Source organism: Colias croceus, chromosome Z (assembly GCF_905220415.1).
Source record: "Colias croceus chromosome Z, ilColCroc2.1".
Taxonomy (NCBI): Eukaryota; Metazoa; Arthropoda; class Insecta; order Lepidoptera; family Pieridae; genus Colias; species Colias croceus.
Genome location: NC_059568.1, coordinates 7,834,670 through 7,856,006, shown reverse-complemented (window position 1 = coordinate 7,856,006; position 21,337 = coordinate 7,834,670). Strand labels below are relative to the sequence as shown.

General features: G+C 32.5%; 1 protein-coding gene across 1 annotated transcript; it reads left to right on the top strand.

Moving 5' to 3' along the window:
• LOC123705244 (melatonin receptor type 1B-B-like) lies at positions 1-17,806 on the top strand. Its single transcript, XM_045653943.1, has 5 exons — positions 1-179; positions 4,636-4,727; positions 15,109-15,312; positions 16,351-16,520; positions 16,645-17,806. The coding sequence occupies exons 3-5, from the start codon at positions 15,123-15,125 to the stop codon at positions 17,344-17,346; spliced, it is 1,062 nt and encodes a 353-aa protein (XP_045509899.1). The 5' UTR covers positions 1-179; positions 4,636-4,727; positions 15,109-15,122; the 3' UTR covers positions 17,347-17,806.
• The last annotated feature ends 3,531 nt before the right edge of the window (positions 17,807-21,337 follow it).

Genomic DNA, 21,337 nt, shown 5'->3' with positions numbered 1-21,337 from the left:
TTAACGCACAAATTTTTGATAACATTTAATATTATATTGCATGATAAATATTTTAGTGGTGTCTTATTGGACGTTTAGTGATTTTATAATTAATATATTTTTATACGAATTGATTGGATTTATGTCATCGCGGTTTGTGTATTATCTCCGCATGAATTTAGTGAAAAATTGCAATCGAGGTAAGTGGTTTTTAATATTTTTTTATATACTTAAGCAATAAAATATTACCGAAAATATATCGGTAAAAATAAATATTACCGAAGTTTGCGTTAATACATAGATAAAGTATAATTTATGTTTAATACATTATTATCAGTTTAAAAACGTAAAGTCGTCGGTAGTTTTTACCTAAAACATATAAATAATGTTTAAATTAAACAAAATCAATGTTTCAACTCACCAAAAGCTAATAGATAAGAGAATAATAATTTAATTCGTATGATCATTGCCGCTCAAGTCTGTACCGTACGATTTATAGTTTACTGCAGCCACCCACTCCCACTTCCACCCCTTGCATTACTGCTCTGAAGTCTGAGTTCGGTTGCACCTCCTATATAGGTATATAAATAATAATTAATAGTACAGGACTCGAATATTCGTTATAATGTAATTTGAATAATACTTACGAACGTGAGTTGATATTTGTTGAACAATTTGATTGATTAGAAGTGGCAGGTTTACGTGTTCCTATTTATTGAATAAATTTAAATAGGATTATAGGAATATGATGAGCAATTGACTCATTTTATAACTAGAGTGATTTCGTAAGTTTTATATTATGAAATTAATGATTTTAATTGCTAATATTTTTGTAAAAAAAGCTTTCACTAAAATAATAAAAAAACAACATAGATAATCCAGTACATATTAGGCATTAGGAAAAAATACGTATTAATAAATTTTATAAAAAAAAAACGGATTTGTAGCAATAAAAGTATACCTAAGTTCATTTCGGTACAAATAGTTATATTTATGAATTTGATTTTTTTAAATATTTGAAAAAGAAAACATGGGCACGGGCATATTATTCTGAAGAGTCATATAGTGTCTCAAATTTACATTTAAATTTAAAATGAAATAAAAATTAAAGAACGTTTTTCTAATTAAAATCAGAAACTTACGAAATCACTCTAGCTGTTATAAAATGAGTCAATTGCTCATCATATTCCTATAATCATAATATTTAAATTTATTCAAGAAATAGGCACACGTAAACCTGCCACGTCTAATCAATCAAATTGTTCAACAAATATCAACTCGTGTTCGTAAGTATTATTCAAATTACATTATAAGGAATATTCGAGTCCTGTAGTATTAATTATTATATAGATACCTATATACCTAGGAGGTGCAACCGAACTCAGGTCTACAATAATTATTTATCCAATTTTTGACAGAGCCGGTAAAGATGCACAGAAAATTTGGTATGGACGTGCCTTACTCCTGAACTCAATACAGAACTATATCAAAAACTGGTGGTAACTTTTATACCTATTAAAAATTTTAATCCTTTAAAGCATTTTCGTAATACCGGTGAAAGGTCACTACATAAAAACAATTATTTTCTGATACATATAAAATGCCACGTTGAGAGTATAAAAAAAAATTAGTGACAGCCTACACAATTTCGTCGAATGCACCATTTCATGATCGAAATTGTAAATTCAATTTTTCAGACAAAAAAAGATTAGTTAATAACTAAGTACCTACTTAGTGAATTCATATTAAGCTAATGTTACGATATTGTAATTTGTAATTTTAAAAATTATCAAATCAATAATTATTAGATAAATTAACAAATAAAACATACCTAGAGAATTACCTATCACAACTTACAAAATAACATTTTTATATCATCATTAAATTGTCATATATGAACCGAGAGTAGGTATTAATATAAGTAGGTATCTACATAATATTATGGTTAGGTATATGCATTTACTTCATTCTAAAGCATATAGGTAGGTTATAAACTATAAAGAGAAAAATCTTATGGCTAATGGCGCTTAGTTTTTTCATGGAAATCACAGCTGTTGATCTGTTGTATAACTATTCAGGATTACAAACATTATTGATAAATCAAATTGATTTTATAGATACAAATTTTATTGTGCAAACATGGAACAACATGCTGTTAAAACTGTATGCGTCAAGTCTCATAAACAAGACAATAAAGGAAGGAACAAAAATAAAACTTCTATTTTTTGAGCGTCTTAACAAATTTGAACCGTATGCCTGTGTATTTAGTAAAATAATGATCATTCATCGGCGATGTGTCTATGAGTAATTTATGAGTTGCAAGCTAAAATGTTCGTCTAAACAGTATACATCGGGTACGGGGTAACAGTGCTATATATAAGTAAAATATATTGGGAAACATGTTTTGCAATTTACAATGAATTGTTTGAATTACTAAGTTAAGCAATAATTGTCGCTAATTAGTAATTACCTACTGGTATATAAACTTCTATAAGGAATAAAAGTTCCTACTTGATTGACGAAAATAATAGGTAAGAAGTAAAAACTAATAATACAGTTAATACGTATATTTTAACCCTAAAAATGTAACTTTATTAAACATAGCATCAATATTTTTGTCCAAAAATACCTACCTACATAATATTATACTTACAATAACATAATTTTACAGAGAGGATATTTTTAAAATTATATTTAATTAATACTCTGGTAACAATCACTTTCAACGTAATATTTTGTATAAAATGTAGATGCAATAGAAAGAATTAGTAATATTCAATATAGGTAGGTAGCTATCTGTTTTATTTTCCTGAACATAGATAATATTAATTGAAAAATGTTCTTATTACTTAGGCGGCTACGTAGTTAGGATAAGTACCTATATTTGTATTATTATATATAGGTATTAGGTACTCATAAGAAAAATAATTCACGTTACACAATACACATGTCAAATATTATACAGCATAATAAAAAAATAGAAGTTAGAAAACAGAGTTAGAAATCAAAGTTGATTCAATACAGAACACGAATTGTCAAAGGTTCTCTAGTAATAAAATGTTCCTGGATTGGAATGGTCCCTTTTACAGGTTACAGGTATGAAAAAAAGAAAATTCAGTTGTACACGTTCGATTGAAAAATAATGAACAAAGAAATACCTATCGGGTACGTAAAAAAGGATTTAATCAAATCGCAATCCTTTCAGACGAAACCCGTACCGATAAACAATGCGTCGTATGTATTTTGAATCGTCTGAACAAATTCTCACATATTTTACCGAAAGACAATTTATTTAAAATGGACACCTACGTAATATTTTGATTAAATTTTCATGAAATTGTTTTTTATCATACACGTAGGTATTGACTGCTGTTAATTGAACTGAATTTCTATGTAACCGAAATTATGCATTAATAATTAAAAACCAAAGATAAAAGTAGGGTGACTATATTCATGGCATTTATTCGGCTCTCAATTTTTTTTCCTACTACTTTCAGTATAGATATATATACAAAACCTAACCCACTTGCAGATGACCTAGAAAGTTCAAAATTTGTAATCAACTAGGTAATAGTGTGTGTACAAAGGAAAAAATCAGTTATCTGAATTTCATTTCCATCCATAAATGACTGAGATATAGATTATTGAAGTTTACATATTTTTGCACGAAACATTTGTGGATTCGATGCGCCTCGAGTCATCACACTCACTGGCGCTGCGCTAGTAGCACTAGGGCAGATTACTTCGATTGTATGATTTCTTTATTCAAAACTGTTATTAAACGTAAAATAAAAGAAAATTGTAAGTAATAAAAATATTGCTCATACAGTTAAAAATAATATATAATTTTACATATTCACATTTATTTATTCTTTATTTATGAGTGTTTAGTTTAGCTTTAATTTTAGTGTAATGGAAGAAGGCTTTGTCAAAGTTCGAAATGATTTAATTTGCGTGACGTTACATACTGTTTATATTTTGTGAGGTTCTAAAAACTAGCCAAGTCAAATTATGAGGTTCAATAGGTCATTAGTTGTTTGCTTTGTGAAAATAATTATATTATTCAAATTAAAAAGTCATATTTTGCAATATACGTTGTTCTCTTAGGAAAATAAAACAATTGAGTTTTCAGTTCACCTAAGAACTTAATACATCTTTGTAAATAAGTTTCCCAACTGTCTACAGAACTTGGCACACATTTAGATCTCATTTATTTTTTTGGCAAATTAAGTCAACGATTAAAATCGGTTCAATTTTTTACATTTATGTTTTTGGTGGGATATCCATTATACCACTACCCGTGGGTTTTACCTAAAAGCGGTCGATGAAATCAACGGCAAGTGAAGTTAGGGCTTGTTAATGCAGTTTAGTTCATTTTACTGCGGTTCGGAAACAATCGCTTCACACATTAGAATCCAACGCTGTTTATCACAACCTACACGTGACTTATAACGAGCGTCATTTTTTTAGGTATCCTTGGATAGTGTAAATAGATTATATTAACTAGATAAAAACTGGAGGTTTCTATGTATTCCCTTGAAAAATCATGTTGTTTCAAAAAGATCTAAACTTAATTGAGTTGCACTGACAAACCCAACAGCAGAGACAAAATAACCTACTGACTGTAAGATTTTAATTGTGTTTTTCTTCCCATAGGTGCTTTAATTAGGATACGAAGATATTGCTTGAAAGCAACGTACCGCACAAGGTTTACTTTGAAATAAAATTTCATCATTGTGGAGCATACGGTAAGTAATATTATATTTTAAAAATAATCGCTTTTTAGTTTTAGTTCTAAACTTTTTGTATGTTGAGAAATTGGTGATCCATTTAATGGCTACCTATATAAAAATTACGCATAAATCGAAAGTAATATGATATTCCTCTTTATATTCATTTCTACGGGTTACCGATAACTATTTCCCGGGTATTGTAAACTTAGTTTTTCGTTCTGGAGAATTAGAATGATAAAACCAGCGGATTTAATTTCATTGCAATTCAAGTAGAAGCAGTTCTGCTTTATTATTAATACTTTAGTAGGTTTCCTTGGCCGTATTATATTCATTTCCACGTTTATCTTAGTTAAGGTTATATTATTTTTGCAAATCAAAAAGATTATTAGGTGCACCTATACTTACCTACATGTTATATAATATATATAGAGTGACATGTATTCAATATGTGCATTTACTAGCATTTACTTGTTGCAATTTAGTTGTTATTTAACAGTTCTCTACATGTAAAGTGTCACAAGAAATTGCATCTACGTGTCACGGTGCACAAAATTGTGAATGGACGAAATTTATTCCTTACGTGACGCCTTGGGTATACTCAAGGTAATAAGTTCCGTTCTTTTGAACTACTTGGATAAAGAATACATCCCATAAACATGTTACTTATTAGAACATTTAATGCCATGTTTCGAGAGAAGTTTCATCTTTTGTTATTAAGCTCATATTTTTGACATCTACTTGTAGCGTATTTATTTATTCTCCCCTTGTTCCTAATGCAAGCAAATCCTCTTAGCTCTGTCTTCCCGATCGATATGATGTTTGTTTAAAGTTAAAAATTTTATAAGTCGCAAAACCAAAGGTTGCAAAGTTTTTGAAGAATATAGAATTAATTTAAAGATAGCATTGTAAGTTTAATATTTATATTATAAATGTTTTGCTTGGTAAGGAAGGCGATAGGCACGGTAAGCTTCTGTATCGCTAATCTTACCCTATCCTTATTATAAATGGGTAACAAAACTTGAACATTTCTACTAGTCTTATGTATGACAAGATTTTTTTAATAGCATTAGTTTACCTAACTCAAGTAACTTTTAGTCAAGCTTTTATGTAGTTAAAGTATGTAGTGTATGTAAATGTTAAAAGTATATGTAATGACGATTCGGAAGTGCTTCTAAAATAAGTCTACTTAATTGAATAAATAAATGTTTGAGTTTGAGTTTAAAAAATGCATTCTTGCGTAGCCGAGAACCTCCAACTTCAAATAAATACGTAGTTTAAATAGTTACTCAAAAGCCTCAACGATTTGGTCACCCACTCTTAGCAACTATTATTTTAAAATTTAATTACGTAAAATTAATTAAAATTGAAGTATACGTAGGTATAACATATTCAAATTATTCCGTGTAAGGGAATATACAAACAAAATACAAATTTCTATTAAATTCATGTTTTCATTTATTCAACATTTAACAAGTTTTCCAGTTATTCATAACGTAATAGCATTCTAAATATAGTTTGACGATAATGTGCAATGAAATAAAATCCAAAAGCAAATGTACTTTACATTCAGTTAGAAGTTAGAAGTTAGAACATATTGGCCGGATATTGGCCTACGAAAAACATAGCGAACGGATGTAATAGAGTTCATTTAGCGAAATGTGCAGCGAAATGTAGCAGTTATGATTTTAATTTCGTATTCGGAAGTTTAAATTTATATTGAAACAGGCATGTTTTATTGTTGAAGGTAAAATTAGCTCACAAGGCGTATAGTAGCGGTTACAGTAAAAGTTACCCATCACGAAATTTGTGTAAGGGCTCTTATGAAAACGCTCACGGCTATTCGACCAAGGCGCTTTGTAGCAATGAAGAAACTTCATGACGCGTTCTGAACTTGATAAAAATATAAATTGTCAAACAACAAAAAATTTAAATGCCTGTTTTCCGGTATCAAGGTAAGTATACGCTTTTTTAATAAACTTCCTCATTGTATTAAAGAGTTCAGTATGACTAAAATTGTCTGTAGTGTTCCTAATGCCACTTCCTGAACTGGTGGTAAATATTACAATATATTTTTTTTAAACCCACAGTGCCCAGTGTTTACATTAGGGCCACAAAATGAATTTCGCTACCTATGTAAATATTTTACTGTGACCACGACGCGTTTTGAACAATTTTACCTTTGGTTTCTTTTTAGCACATAATTAAAATATTAAACCATAATTACATAAGTATTACATTTACTTAAATCGATAGAAAGAAACAATGTTACATACATTATACAAACTGACACAAAGAGTTACCTTCATGTCATCGCTGTACGTAGGCCAGATTAAAATGAGACGTACGCTCAAAGGGACAGGCTTTCGTGTTTCAATTTATATGGATTTCACACTGATACTGTTGAACTTTAATAATAAAACTGTTGTAAAAAAAGCTGTGCGCCTTAAAATTTTACGGGATAATTTATGTAAAATATATTTCTAGGAAAAAATATGGAAGTATAAATATTAAATATGTAGCCAATTCATACTGAGTTTGGAGATAAAATGTGTTCTACAAATTGCCTATAATAATCCATGGTTTCAGTGTGCTCAAGTTAGACACTCAAACTAAATGAAAAAGATAATATAACTTCAATAGAGAGTCTTGCTACTGTTTTATTATAAGCATTGTTTTAAACTACGTATACCTAATGAATATCTCAATAATTATAGAGGTACAACAACTCAATAATAAATCGATGCTACAAAATATAGGGAAAAATATAGGGATTAGGGATCGATAAGAAAATTAAACAACTTAAATCTTAACACAACTCAATCAAATCGATACAGTTAAAATTACTTTTAAAGTTAGGAAATGTATATATATACAGCGTGTCCCACTGTTGGTATACTAAGCTCAAAGGAGGTTATAGTTTTGCATACGCTGAGTACGTAAAAATACTTATAAAATTCCAGACGCATTTTTTTTAGGGTTCCGTAGCCAAAATGGCAAAAACGGAACCCTTATAGTTTCGTCATGTCCGTCTGTCCGTCTGTCCGTCTGTCCGTCTGTCACAGCCGATTTACTCGGAAACTATAAGTACTACAGTGATGAAATTTGATGGGAATATGTGTTGTATGAACCGCTACAAAAATATGACACTAAATAGTAAAAAAAAGAATTGGGGGTGGGGCCCCCCATACATGTAACTGAGGGATGAAATTTTTTTTTTCGATGTACATACCCGTGTGGGGTATCAATGGAAAGGTCTTTTAAAATGATATAAAGTTTTCTAAAAAACATTTTTCTTAAAGTGAACGGTTTTTGAGATATCAGCTCTCAAAGTCGTAAAAAGTATGTCCCCCCCCTCTATTTTTATAACTACGGGGTATAAAATTCTAAAAAAAATAGAGGTGATGCATGCTAATTAACTCTTTCAACGATTTTTGGTTTGATCAAAGTATCTCTTATAGTTTTTGAGATAGGTTGATTTAACTGTAATTTATTATATTTGCTGCTACGGAACCCTTTGTGCGCGAGCCCGACTCGCACTTGGCCGGTTTTTTTCAAATAGATCCATTCTTAAAACTCTATGTGTACACCCATAACAAGCAACCCGCCCAACTTTGCCACCAGCACGTGAGCTATCGTTCAAGATTATGTTTTCATAGATAAAACGATCACATTAGAGAAGCGGTATATACCGGCTGCGCGAAGCTAGAGAAGAAAACTTGGATTTTCAGGAAATATTTAGCAAAAAAGTTGTGTGGTTTTATGAAACCACGGTAAAAGTGAAACTTTTTTTCACACTATAGACATTTAACTAAAAATTATCGTATTTGTACGATAATTATCGTACGTATCGTGCGTCACGCGACATGCGCTACACAGACCAAAAAGTTTGAGACGATGTAATAAAAGTTTCACTTTAAAAGTTTTTGACGTAATTTTGTTGTTTATGTATTTTTTACGTGATCAGTGTATGCAAAACTACAAGTTCCTTCGTGCTTAGTTACCAAGAGTGGGACATCCTGTATACCTAATTCCGAAGCATCTATTTAAAAGCAATGTATAAAATATTGTTTAATTATTATTTAATACGTACATATCCCAGGAAGTGATGGATAATTTTAATATATTTCCTATTATTTATTTATTTACTTAGCCTTTTTGACTGGGTGAGAATGGTTTTTTTATTATTTTTTGGCTGTGTTGTTTTCATCGCTAAAGTATATCTCTCAACTCAGTGTGCCTTCTGGCAAAGGCCTCCTCCAGTAATTTCCATTGCTTCCGGTCTTTGGCTACTCTCCTCCATTTGGGTCCCGCGGTAAGTTTAAGCTCGTCTTCCCAGCGCATATGTTGTCTTCCTCGACTTCTCTTGCCGTCCCTTGGATACCAGTTGGTGACAATTTGGCTCCATTTTTCTTGTCAACATATTATGGCTCCATTTTTGGAGGTCTATACTTTCCAGGATATCGGTAATTTTTTTTTTCGCTCTAAATTGCAGGTTACTTATTCGATCTTGCCTTTTGGTTCTTGTCATGCCGTTCCATGCTTCTCTGGCACTTTGCTAATTTATCCCAATGGTATTTAGTAAGGGACCATGTATCGCAGCCGTAGGTGATGCATAGAAGGATACAGATGTTGAAAACTTTCCGTTTTATTGCCATGCTGTGATATTTTAATTTTACAATTTCCTTTAGAGACCAAAATCTTTTCCATCCATTGGCAATCCTTTTATTTAGTTTCTTGGTTGTTTGGTCTCTAGCGGAGATTATCTGACCCAAGTAGCAATATTCATCGACATATTCTATTTGTTGATCTTCGATTACGATGGGATCCATTACTGAGTTGGTCATCTGCAGTTTCGTTTTTGTAATGTTCATCTTTAAACCCACTTTCGAGCTCTCTTTATTTAGAGATTTGATCATCTTCCCTTCCCAAGTCTTTAGATTTCCTTCCAGTAGAACAAGAACAGATATTTCCTATAACATATATAAATCAGGCCAAAAAATCTCTAGGCGACATTCCATGGACTTACATCTTCCAAACATACATAGGTACTACTTGCTCTATCTGTGCCCGGACAGTAGGTATCTACTATTATTATTCATCGTAGGTACTTACGTAAATTAGTATTTGTAAAGACTAAAATTTTCTCTGAGAAGGTTTATCAGTCATCATGACTTCATTCGCATAGTACCCGAGGGAATTTTCAGTAAAACACTATATTTTTTCTGGCTCTTTCTTCATCTTTATCAAGATTTCATTTAAACCGTTTTAGTGGTAAGAGTAAACGTAGAAGTTTCTTTAAAACCACTGAAAATCAGTGTAATACATTGAGTGTCAGGCCTATAAATTGTGGCATATAATATATTATATAAGTAACTACCTAGGTACTTGTTTCTTTTTCATTGTATCTTTTTTATGTATCTGTTAACGGAAATGTATGTAATCCGTCATTGTATACAATTCCTAGGAAATGTATATAATTCCTAAAATCGCACGGAAATGTAAAACATTTAAGATATTGGAAGGTACGCGGGGACAACGGGACGAGGTGTATTGCTACAGCAAGATGTCTGTGCTTTAAAAATAAATTATAATGCACTTTCAAATGCCATTCGAGCTTACCCTGCAAAAATAAATAGCTATATGGACTGACAAAGTATTATAATATAATGTGACATATTTCAAACTTTTTTTTTGTGTGGTGATTCTCAATGTTAGCCAGAAGGGCTACTACATTTTAATGCGGACACGTGGGTGAACTGAAGGTTCACCCTGGTAGCGACATGCGCAAGGGCGTCCCCCCTTGACGGGGATCTCGAACCGCGGCTTGGGCTGTCGCTTGAGTGGAGGAGGCCGGAAGGGCCCTAGTCGGACGGGTTATTTTATACTGTGACACTTACTTTACTTTTATAATGTGACATTTATAATTACTTAATTATCAGACTGATTACCTGCAAATAAAAATTTGTACGTTACAAGTTAATAGGTAGTTGATCAACATATTATTATTGTTTTACGATATGACTGTTACCCGATTGTCTCAATAAGTGCTACTTATCATTAAAAAAAAATTAACAACGTGTTTTATTACAGAAAGCATATTTTACTTTATAAATTATACATTTCCTAATACGATATTGGAATTATATACAATTCCGAGGAAAATTATACATTTCCTAGGAGATATGCATTTTAAATAGTTTTTTAAACAATATTTTATACATTTCCTAAATAGTACCGAAATTGTACACATTTCCTAGGATTTGTATACAATTCCTTGATTTCACACATTTCCGGTAACATATCCATAATAAACGTATTTCATTTCAAAATGTTTTTTCTAACTCAGATGTTTTTAATTTTTATCATACCAATCATAATTTCTAAACGACAAGTCCGACTCGAATATTTAAAAGAGGAATTAAAACGCAGTTAATCCACCTTTTTGAGCGGATTATGATTACCTAATATCCTACTAGTCCCGTTTTACCCATTCGGTACGGAACCCTAAATAAGAAATAGAGATTTCCATATCGGTATTTGCTAAAATAAATGTTTGAGAAGATTTTATACGCTTCATAAAAATTTCATACTTTTCTTCAAAATCCATGACTGGACTACAAAATTTTGTAGTCCAAGCCCCACGCGAGAGAAGCCGCGGGCGAATAACGAGTTTTAATATATCTTGGTTAATGGTTTTTACAGCGCAAGCTAAATAATGACTTATCGGCAAATATTGCTTCCATTGATTGGTATTGGTTCGAACGTTACATCAATTTCGGTAGGAAAAAAACATTTTTTTAAGAGCCAGCGCGCACGAGCAACTTTGTCTCCGCAACTATTTTGTCTCTCCCATCAATTTGTATTGGGAGTTGCGTCGCTACGTACGCGCACTTTCATACTAGCCCATGGCTGGAGAGACAAAATAGTTGCGGAGACAAAATAGTTGCGGAGACAAAGTTGCTCGTGCGCGCTAGCTCTGATATAATATAGCCTATGATCCTAAGGGCGGCCGTACACGGACCGCTTCAAGCGGTTGAGACTGACCGCTTGAAGCGGCGACGGCGCGGCGCGGTGAACTATAGACATTCATTCACCGCCGTACACGTGACGGCTCGAGCCGTCGCGACCGCTTCAAGCCGTCAACTGCATGACGAAATTCCACCGTGCCGTTGACGGCTCGCGAGCGGTCGTGACTCGTGAGGCATACACCGACTGCTCGAGCCGTTGACTGCGATAGAGCCATCGACAACTCCCTCCCCCCTGAAAATTAATGACGCGACTAGTCAAAAAATCAAAGGCTCGAGCGGTTGGTAGCGACGGCTCGAGCGGTCAACAACCGACGGCTCGAGCAGTTGACGCCGACCGCTCGAGCCGTCCGTGTTCGTCGCTCAGCCGTGTCTGCCGTCTGCTCGGTCCGTGTACGGCCGCCCTAACACAATGTCAAAACAAAAACCTACTGACTCCTTTTTAATTATTTAAATAAAGAACGAACTAATCACTTCGTTTATCGGTCAATTAAGCAAAGCTGGCATGTTCACAGTACTCACACTTATGCAATTTCACTTACAGTATGTTCAAAAATAAATGCGACTCTAGTTTCATTTTAGAAAATATTCAAGTTTTAGACTGGCTTGCATATTCGCTCGTCTTTTAATTCTATTGAATATGCTTAGGATATGTCACAACTAAGCGCTCTAAAAGATTTTCCGCAAAATTTAATTACGGATCAACAACTTTACGAACACTTCCAAAGAACACATACCGCAATAAGACATTGGTATTCAATTTTAAGTAAGAACAACCGATATCGTTTGTAAATTAATGTAAATGGTGATAACTCTGATTATTAATTAGTAATTTGATTTTTGAAAAAAAAATGCCGATTTTAGTCAAAATTTATATTTTTCTAATAAGATCCTTATCATCCAAATTTCCACCTTGGTGAGAAAAATTGACATTTCTAATGAAAATGAACAAAAAATTAAATGATTTTATTAAATACTGTAAAATAGTATATAATTCTTCCATTTACTGTATCACAAAATTCTTCATAGATTTTTAGATATTCGTACTACACCAATTACATCACCCTGTATTTATAAACAATTGCAAAATATGACACATACATAGGCCGGGAGATACTGACACAAAATTTCGGGTCATTTGTAACAGAATGGCGGTTCTACAGAGGTCTTATTACGCAATGACAAAAAGAAAAATGATGGTCAGAACGCTGGTACCGGCGGACTAGTCGCGTGGGCGTAAGTCACACTCGTCGGATAAGTAAGACCCCTCTAGACCGCCATCCTGTTACAAATGACCCGAAATTTTGTGTCAGTATCTCCCGGCCTAACATGTGCAATGTGTAAATGTGTTGACGTTCCAGCTCTTCTTAATATACTTATAGCAAATCTATCCTCTTTTTATTAAGCTTCATCTCTTTGTTATTAAGCTTTACTTGTATCTGTAGGTAAGTTAGAATCACAGATCACAGAATAGATCTCTATGGTTAGAATGATTGCTTTCGACTCGATTTTCACCAATATTAAAGTTAAACGCACAGATTTAATTCAAACGTTAGTGGTGTTTTAGCCTACATAATATTATATTTATTATTATTAGTATAAATAGCTTAAAATTATCAAGCAATTATTGTCAAGTTATTAAATTAAAATTAACACCTTAACTATAATCATATTAATATAAAAATTTCGAATTTCAAATTTATTTATTATTAAACATACATACATAAAATTACAATTACAATTTATATATCATGCACAATGTACTTGATATATTAATATGATTATACTGGCAAACCCCACGAACTGCGAGGTCCCGACACGGCGACACCCCACAAACTGAGGTTAAGACCTGGAATTCCGGTGTTTGGGTATTCCATCAAAAATATCCTCCTCTTTGATTTTTTTTCTTAGATTTCTTAAATATGAATATTTTTTGAGATATGAGTGAAATACGAAACATCTGTTTTTTTTGAAACGTTTTTTATGTGGAAATAATGCTTAAAAACATTCTTCTACTTGTCATTCATGAGTTACCAATTTCTTTTTTTTCACCATTTTGAACCTGTCGGCTAAACTAAAAGAATTAAACATTTTTTTTATGTTAAAATAATAATTAACTGTAACTACTGACTGGTACCTATAGTACCTATATTATATATTATTTGTGTTCAAGTTGTATGATATTTCAAGCCTAAAACCTAAAGTTTTATAAAAATTAAAAGATACATTTTTATTCTCTATTTATATTTTTGGACTTGAAAAAAACATAATTTTTATCCTTTTTTATCCGAATAATTTGATTGGAACAGCGTGGGGTGCTCTATTTATAAATATTTTGCTAATGGAAGATTTAGTGAACTCTTTTTAAACAGACAATTTTCCATTTACAAATATTTTTACCCGTGCCTTAAAGCGTGTTATTTGTTTTATGTGTTATTATAATGTTTTCACACAATCTATTGTACCGTCTTTGTAAATCAAAAGGAAATGAAGTGGAAAAATCAATTGATCGGGGCGCCATGACGCAAATATCAACCACCTAACTATGTAACAAACATAAATAATTATCATATTAATATGTACTAACTAAGCACTTACCTATATTTCACTCAACGAAGACACAATTGCGATGGGATGCGCTGTTTTTCTTATCAACTCGCGCTTTTCACGATTTACGAAAATATTGGCTCGATATGTCCGCGTTCGACGGAGTTATGTCGTAAAATAATTTACACAGGACCGATAGTTTCCTGAGGTAGACCTGCGCGACCTTGAATTGCAATGTTTATACACAATACGGGCAGCGGGAGATGCAGCCCCTGCGTACGGCTCCGACTAGGCTCCGTTCATTTTCAAAAACGCATCACTAGGATCGCACGTACTCGAGCCATGGGGGCGTCAATCTGTCCGCAAGTAGTTGAAAAAAGTACCCACATAATATGTAAGTAGAGTGATCATCAATTTCTCGATTTTTAGTGTCGTATTTGTGAATTTTCGGATCAAACAACGCGAGATTTTTTTAAGGCGTTTCGCGAAAAACTTTTCTCTAAGCTTAAATCGTTTATTGTTAAAGTGATTGTTTTTTTCTAAATCTTGTATTGTGATTTATTATATTTAATATTCAATCATATACGTATTTACTTACGTTATTATTGAAAAGTAATGTTAGTTTAATTGCTTCCGCGGTGTTTAAAAAATAATAAATTCGTGAGAAACGTGTTAAAAAAATGTTGTGTTAGACAAAGTGACATACGTTTGTCCATGGTGCGGGGGAAGGGTGAAGAGAGGGGAAAAGAGGGGGGGGGGGGGCTATGACGCGGCCTTGAAAGTATGTTTCTTTGGGATATATACCTATTGATATTTTTTAACAGGTAAGATTCGCCCCATGCATGGGGTGGGCATGCTCAATAGAACATCAATTTCAGCGGTCACCGAATACTCTCCGGTGACCCTCAGCGGGGAATGGCCCAAGGTGGGCCGACTGATATTCATGGTGTTGCTGTCTACCATCGGGACCATCCTCAATGGCTTCTTCGTGGCTTCCTTCTTCGTCGAGTACAGTCTCAGAAGAGTCGGTATGTAAATCGTTTTGTTATCTGTAACACGCTTTTATTTGTTTCACCTAGGTATGTTTGTATGCCTATACGTTTGTATGTAACCGACTCGACTCTTCCACTCCTTTAGATTAGATTTTATTCAACAATTTCAACTTATCAAGGACGGGTGACAATACAATTTGATAAGTTTATCTTATTAAAACGTGTTTTTTAGTTCTTTTTTTAACTATATTTATTTTATTATTATTATCTAAGCTCCTTTATTTCTGTACTAGCGATGGTTTTCGAAATTTGGCGAAGGGAAATCTTGTTATGATTAATTTAGGATATAATTAATTGAACGTTATAATATTTTGTAATGAAATAGGTACATAAAATGTTTATTTATATTTCATTACTAAATTACTAAATATCATTTATCATTTCAATATTTTTTTAACATATTTTTGTTTAAATTACCTATAAAGGCTGCAGCACAGTTTGCGTTGCAATTTTGCGAATTAAAATATATACTTTAAAATTTACTTAAATCATAATAATCAATGTTGCAAACGGATGGTAGAACGTGAAATAGCCCGGTTGAAAAGACTCTGAAGTAGCTTTTTTTTTGTTTTTATGTCGCAATTGCATTGCTATTTACAACACGCGAACTTGAGCCTTAGTATATCAGTTTAGGAAATAATGCGTAAATAAGTAGAACTATTATTTCCATTTTTATTTGGGACTTACATGTTTTTCAACATATATTACATATTATTTATAATTCTGAATAAATAAATAGAAACAGTTGGACATCTAAAATTGTAATTATAAAATCTGCATCCTTTGACATAACTTTATATTTGCACTGCCAGGATAGCAGGACGTGAGCAAAAAAGAATTACCTATTCAAATAAAATAAAAAAAAACAGGAATCCGGAAATGTAACATTTTTAAATTGGTAATATAGGTATATTTGTGTAAATCTTTAAGAATTGCCTCGGACCAGGCCAGTAGCAACTCGCCCTATTAATCGCAATAAGTTATTAGCATATTATATTGAATTATTTGTCGTAGGCTTCGTCTTTCTCGCTTGCGTCGGCATGGCAGATTTGTGTATTACTGCTTGCGTGATGCCGATATCGTCCGTGGTACTTCTATCGGGAGAGTGGGACAACCAGTATGTTTGCAACGCACAACAGTTCATTACAGTTTCTGCAACATACTGCTACAGCCTATTCTTTTTGGTAAGTCTATTTTAATACACTACACTCTACAGTCTGTACTGCAGAGGACGATGCAAATAGCCCACAGTGCGAGTGGAAGTCTTCTCAAAGGTGGGGTGTTTTCAGTAATTTTGTCATTTTGCAGTGCGTGGCAGTTGAAGACTATCTGAGGCTGTGCTGCTCCCAGGCCGCGTACGATAAGCTGGTTGCCTGCAACACCGCTTTCATCACGGTGTTTATCTTTCTCTTGAGCTTCACACTCGGTGCCATTGGCGTGTACTTGGATCTCGACTACGACTATTGTAAGCGCGTCCACCTCGGCAACAGCTACTTCAGAGTCTTTTCAACCGGGCTATTTCACGTTCTACCATCCGTTTGCACCATATACTGTCTGATCTCATCGTACTTCGGAGTCCGCCGTCGCGCTAGGCAACAAATAAGTTACAAGCGCTCCCTTGCTTACGGACGTGACAGCTCTATCGCTATGTTAAATATTATTGCATACATGCTATTTTTCTCGGCCTGGATGCCGTATTTGATCGCTTCCATCGATTTACGGGTCGTGAGCGACGCTAAGTACTACAATAGTGTTTGGGTTGGCGTCGGTCGTTCGGTGTTTACGAGCTTTATGTACGGTATCCTGAACCGAAACTTCCGCCGCGCCTTCGCTCACCTATTTAACTATTGCTGCTGTAAGAGCACACTGTCAGGACCGCTCGCGAGCCGCCACCGAAGGGAGTATAGACAAGGGACCAGTGATGTAAGGGTGCACATCATGCACCAGGCGGTTAGCACCAGCTCCCCTCAGCGAGCCATTACTTCCATCCGCGAAACTCAAGAGTTGTAAACTAATATCCAGTCGATTACATTACTTATATATGTGCATAAATTAAAAGCTTACAAAATATTTCATCACTAAAAATACAGAATTGGTGTTAAAAACCTAAATATAACTATATAAACCATATAGATGTTTAGCTCGTACCTACGTGCTTAATAATTACTTTTATCAACTGGAACTCTTTCTTATTTTCGCTTTCAAAAGTAAAAAGAGAATCTGAATCCATTGCAAGTATCCCACTGTTTCCGTCCGCGTATCTCGAGGTTCTGCAAAACTTTTAAACAAGTTTAAGTACCTACGATGTTATCTTATTACCTATCTAGTAAATCAAAATACCTATGCTATGAAATAAATGAAACGTGCTTATCCAATCTAAACTATATTTTTTCTAAAAAGGCAGCATGATATAAATCTATGGAGGGTTATATATTTCTATGTATATTTTTCATCTCGCCGCCTTTCCTAGTAAATAAAATGGTATATTTCGATATTTGTATTAAATTTTTTAAAGATTATTTGCTTTGCAATTTTGGACATAATACTTTGTACAGTAATTTTAAAGGTTAAGAAAATTTCGAAGTAATTTATAAACCGGAAGGAAGTTAGCGCGGAAAGTTTTTTTATTATTATTATTAATATCTCAAAAAATTGCTCCTTAAATGCTCCATCAGAATCTGTAATTGCTCCACTTCTATAATTATTAGTTTATTTATAATTAATTTAAAAAAAAATCCAAATACTGAAAACTTGATTTCCCTATAGAATGAAAAATATTCACTTTTCATAAAAAAATTTTTTCCAAAAAAATTGCTCCCGATTTGCTCTATCAATTACAAAAAAAATTATTTAATTTTGATAATTTTTACAATAATTAACTGAAAAACTATGTTTGCGTAGTAAACTACTGCGGCTGTGACGTCATCAATTATTGTCGTTGCGACGCATAAGGGCCATATTTACATGTATCAGCACTGCAGCGATATGTATAGACCTTAATGTTTATGTTTTCTTATTTATATTATTCACTAGATTTCCGCCCGCGGCTTCGCCCGCGTTTTCATAGGAAAACCCGCATAGTTCCCGTTCCCGTGGGATTACCGGGATAAAACCTATCCTATGTGTTAATCCAAGTTACGGTCTATATGTGTGCTAAATTTCATTGTAATCGGTTCAGTAGTATTTGCGTGAATGAGTAACAAACACACACACATCCTCACAAACTTTCGCATTTATTATATTACTAGCGGTCCGCCCCGGCTTCGCCCGTGGTACATATTTCGCAATAAAAGGTAGCCTATGTTCTTTCTCAGGGTCTAAAGATTGTCTGTGCCAAATTTCATCAAAATCGGTATAGTAGTTTATGCGTGAAAACCATACATACATACATACAAACCTTTCCTCTTTATAATATTAGTATAGAAGTATAGATTAGTAGGATGGTATTACTTAAAAGGTTATTAATTACTATCATGTAATTATTTGGTTCTGATCACAGATCACAGAAACTAAAGGGTTCTGATGATAAGAATAATTAGAAATAATTATAATTTTTGTTTTATTGAGTCTTCAAGTTAGGATTGCAGGTTCGAATGATAATAATTTTTGTATACCATCGTATATATTACATATAACATAATAATATGGAGACATTTCATCATGTCCACAACAATATCAAGGTTAGTAATAAATATTTCTACTATCAATTATCATCAAAGTATTAAATCGGTAATAAGTATTTTTATAATTGAATTTGAATTTCTGTTTACTATAAGAAAAATTAATAGGCACTTTTTATTTTAGGGTGTGAAGGGATTCAGTCAAGGAGTTTTAAATTATTGAAGAGTGGTAATTATTTAGAAGTAGGGTTCGCGAAAAAATTGAGCCCTACTTTTATATAATCACCTGAAAATTTTTCACTAGAGTATAAATAATAAAATATGTGCTAATTATAAAGAATTTTATTTTTGACAAAAGGTTTTACATACAAGACATAACTGCGTTAAAAACAACCGACTTCAAACTTGCACTTGCAACATTTACAAATACAGACAAAAATGCTCATAAAATAAAATACTGGGCCTATCCTAATAAAATTTTTATGGGACCAATTCGACACCATCCCGCATCGAACAAGAAAAGAATCACGTAAATGATTTATTAAATAATTCACAAAACACGAAGATTGAATTTGATATTTTTGGCTTTATAAATATAAATTTATAAATATAAAGAATATAAACATTCGATCACGAAATTATGCGGGTTCGAGTCCCGCCTCGTGATCGAATTTTTTCTATTCTTTATAAATTTATAAAACACGAAGATTTTAAAAATGTAACCAATGAACACAATCAATATTAGATTAATTGTAATGGTGTATAAAAAGTATTATGTCCTATGGAATTCTACTATGGGGCAGGGCAGCAGATATAGAAACTATATTTATCTTACAGAAAAGAGCCATTCGCTCTATTATATATAGATATATTTACGTATATATTTACGTGCTCGGGACTCGCTAAGAGATCTCTTTAAGAATACTGGTATCCTTACTGTACCATCACAGTATATATTTAATAATATTTTGCATGTACACAAAAACGCCGACTTACACACAAGAGTAGGAGATAAACACTGTTATGGCACAAGGAACAGAAATAAAATTGAAATGCCATTTTACCGGTTAGCCAAAGTTAAAAATTCATTTATGGGTCTAGGTATACGCTTTTACAACAGAATTCCACATTGTATTAAAGAGTTTGGTAGTGCTAAATTCAGGTAAAACTCATGTAAAAAATATATTACTTCAGAGAGCCTATTATAGCATTAAGGAATATATGGAAGATGAAAATGATATAGAAGTTAGATATAAGTTACAGATTATGTAATATTGACATGATTTTAAAAGAGCAACTATTTAATATGATTAATTATCTTAAAATGACATTAATAAGTTTTATGCTGGGAATAATAATATTATTATTTAATACTTAGTACTTACCTTATGTTGCTATTAATTATACTCTAAGAATGTCTAGGCGCCATATTTTAATTATTGAGTTTTCATCTAGCAAAATTTCAAGGAACAGATATTATTCTGTACCTATTTAAATCATTCTTATTATAGGTATTTTTATAAACATTTCCCTACCCATCCCTAAACTCGTACGTTTATTCGTATTATTAAAACTTCAAGTAATTATCAATTAATTTGTGTTTCAGTCGTTTGTTTCATCTTTCGGTGTCAAGTTGCTATCGTTTGCGTTAGCGGGAACTACCTATGCGGGTTTTCCTTTGAAAACGCGGGCGAAGCCGCGGGCGGAAATCTAGTGAATAATATAAATAAGAAAACATAAACATTAAGGTCTATACATATCGCTGCAGTGCTGATACATGTAAATATGGCCCTTATGCGTCGCAACGACAATAATTGATGACGTCACAGCCGCAGTAGTTTACTATGCAAACATAGTTTTTCAGTTAATTATTGTAAAAATTATCAAAATTAAATAATTTTTTTTGTAATTGATAGAGCAAATCGGGAGCAAATTTTTTTTATGAAAAGTGAATATTTTTCATTCTATAGGGAAATCAAGTTTCCAGTATTTGGATTTTTTTAAAAATTAATTATAAATAAACTAATAATTATAGAAGTGGAGCAATTACTGATTCTGATGGAGCATTTAAGGAGCAATTTTTTTGCAAAAAAATTTTTTATGAAAAGCGAATATTTTTCATTCTATAGGGAAATCAAATTTTCAGTATTTGGATTTTTTTAAAAATTAATTATAAATAAACTAATAATTATAGAAGTGGAGCAATTACTGATTCTGATGGAGCATTTAAGGAGCAATTTTTTTGCAAAAAATTTTTTTATGATAAGTGAATATTTTTCATTCTATAGGGAAATCAAGTTTTCAGTATTTGGATTTTTTTTTAAATTAATTATAAATAAACTAATAATTATAGAAGTGGAGCAATTACTGATTCTGATGGA

Bases quoted from the DNA above. Each gene is read 5' to 3' on its own strand.
- LOC123705244 (XM_045653943.1), top strand. From the start codon at position 15,123: ATGCATGGGGTGGGCATGCTCAATAGAACATCAATTTCAGCGGTCACC. The intron at 15,313-16,350 runs GTATGTAAATCG...TATTTGTCGTAG, and splicing joins GTACAGTCTCAGAAGAGTCG to GCTTCGTCTTTCTCGCTTGC. The intron at 16,521-16,644 runs GTAAGTCTATTT...GTCATTTTGCAG, and splicing joins GCTACAGCCTATTCTTTTTG to TGCGTGGCAGTTGAAGACTA.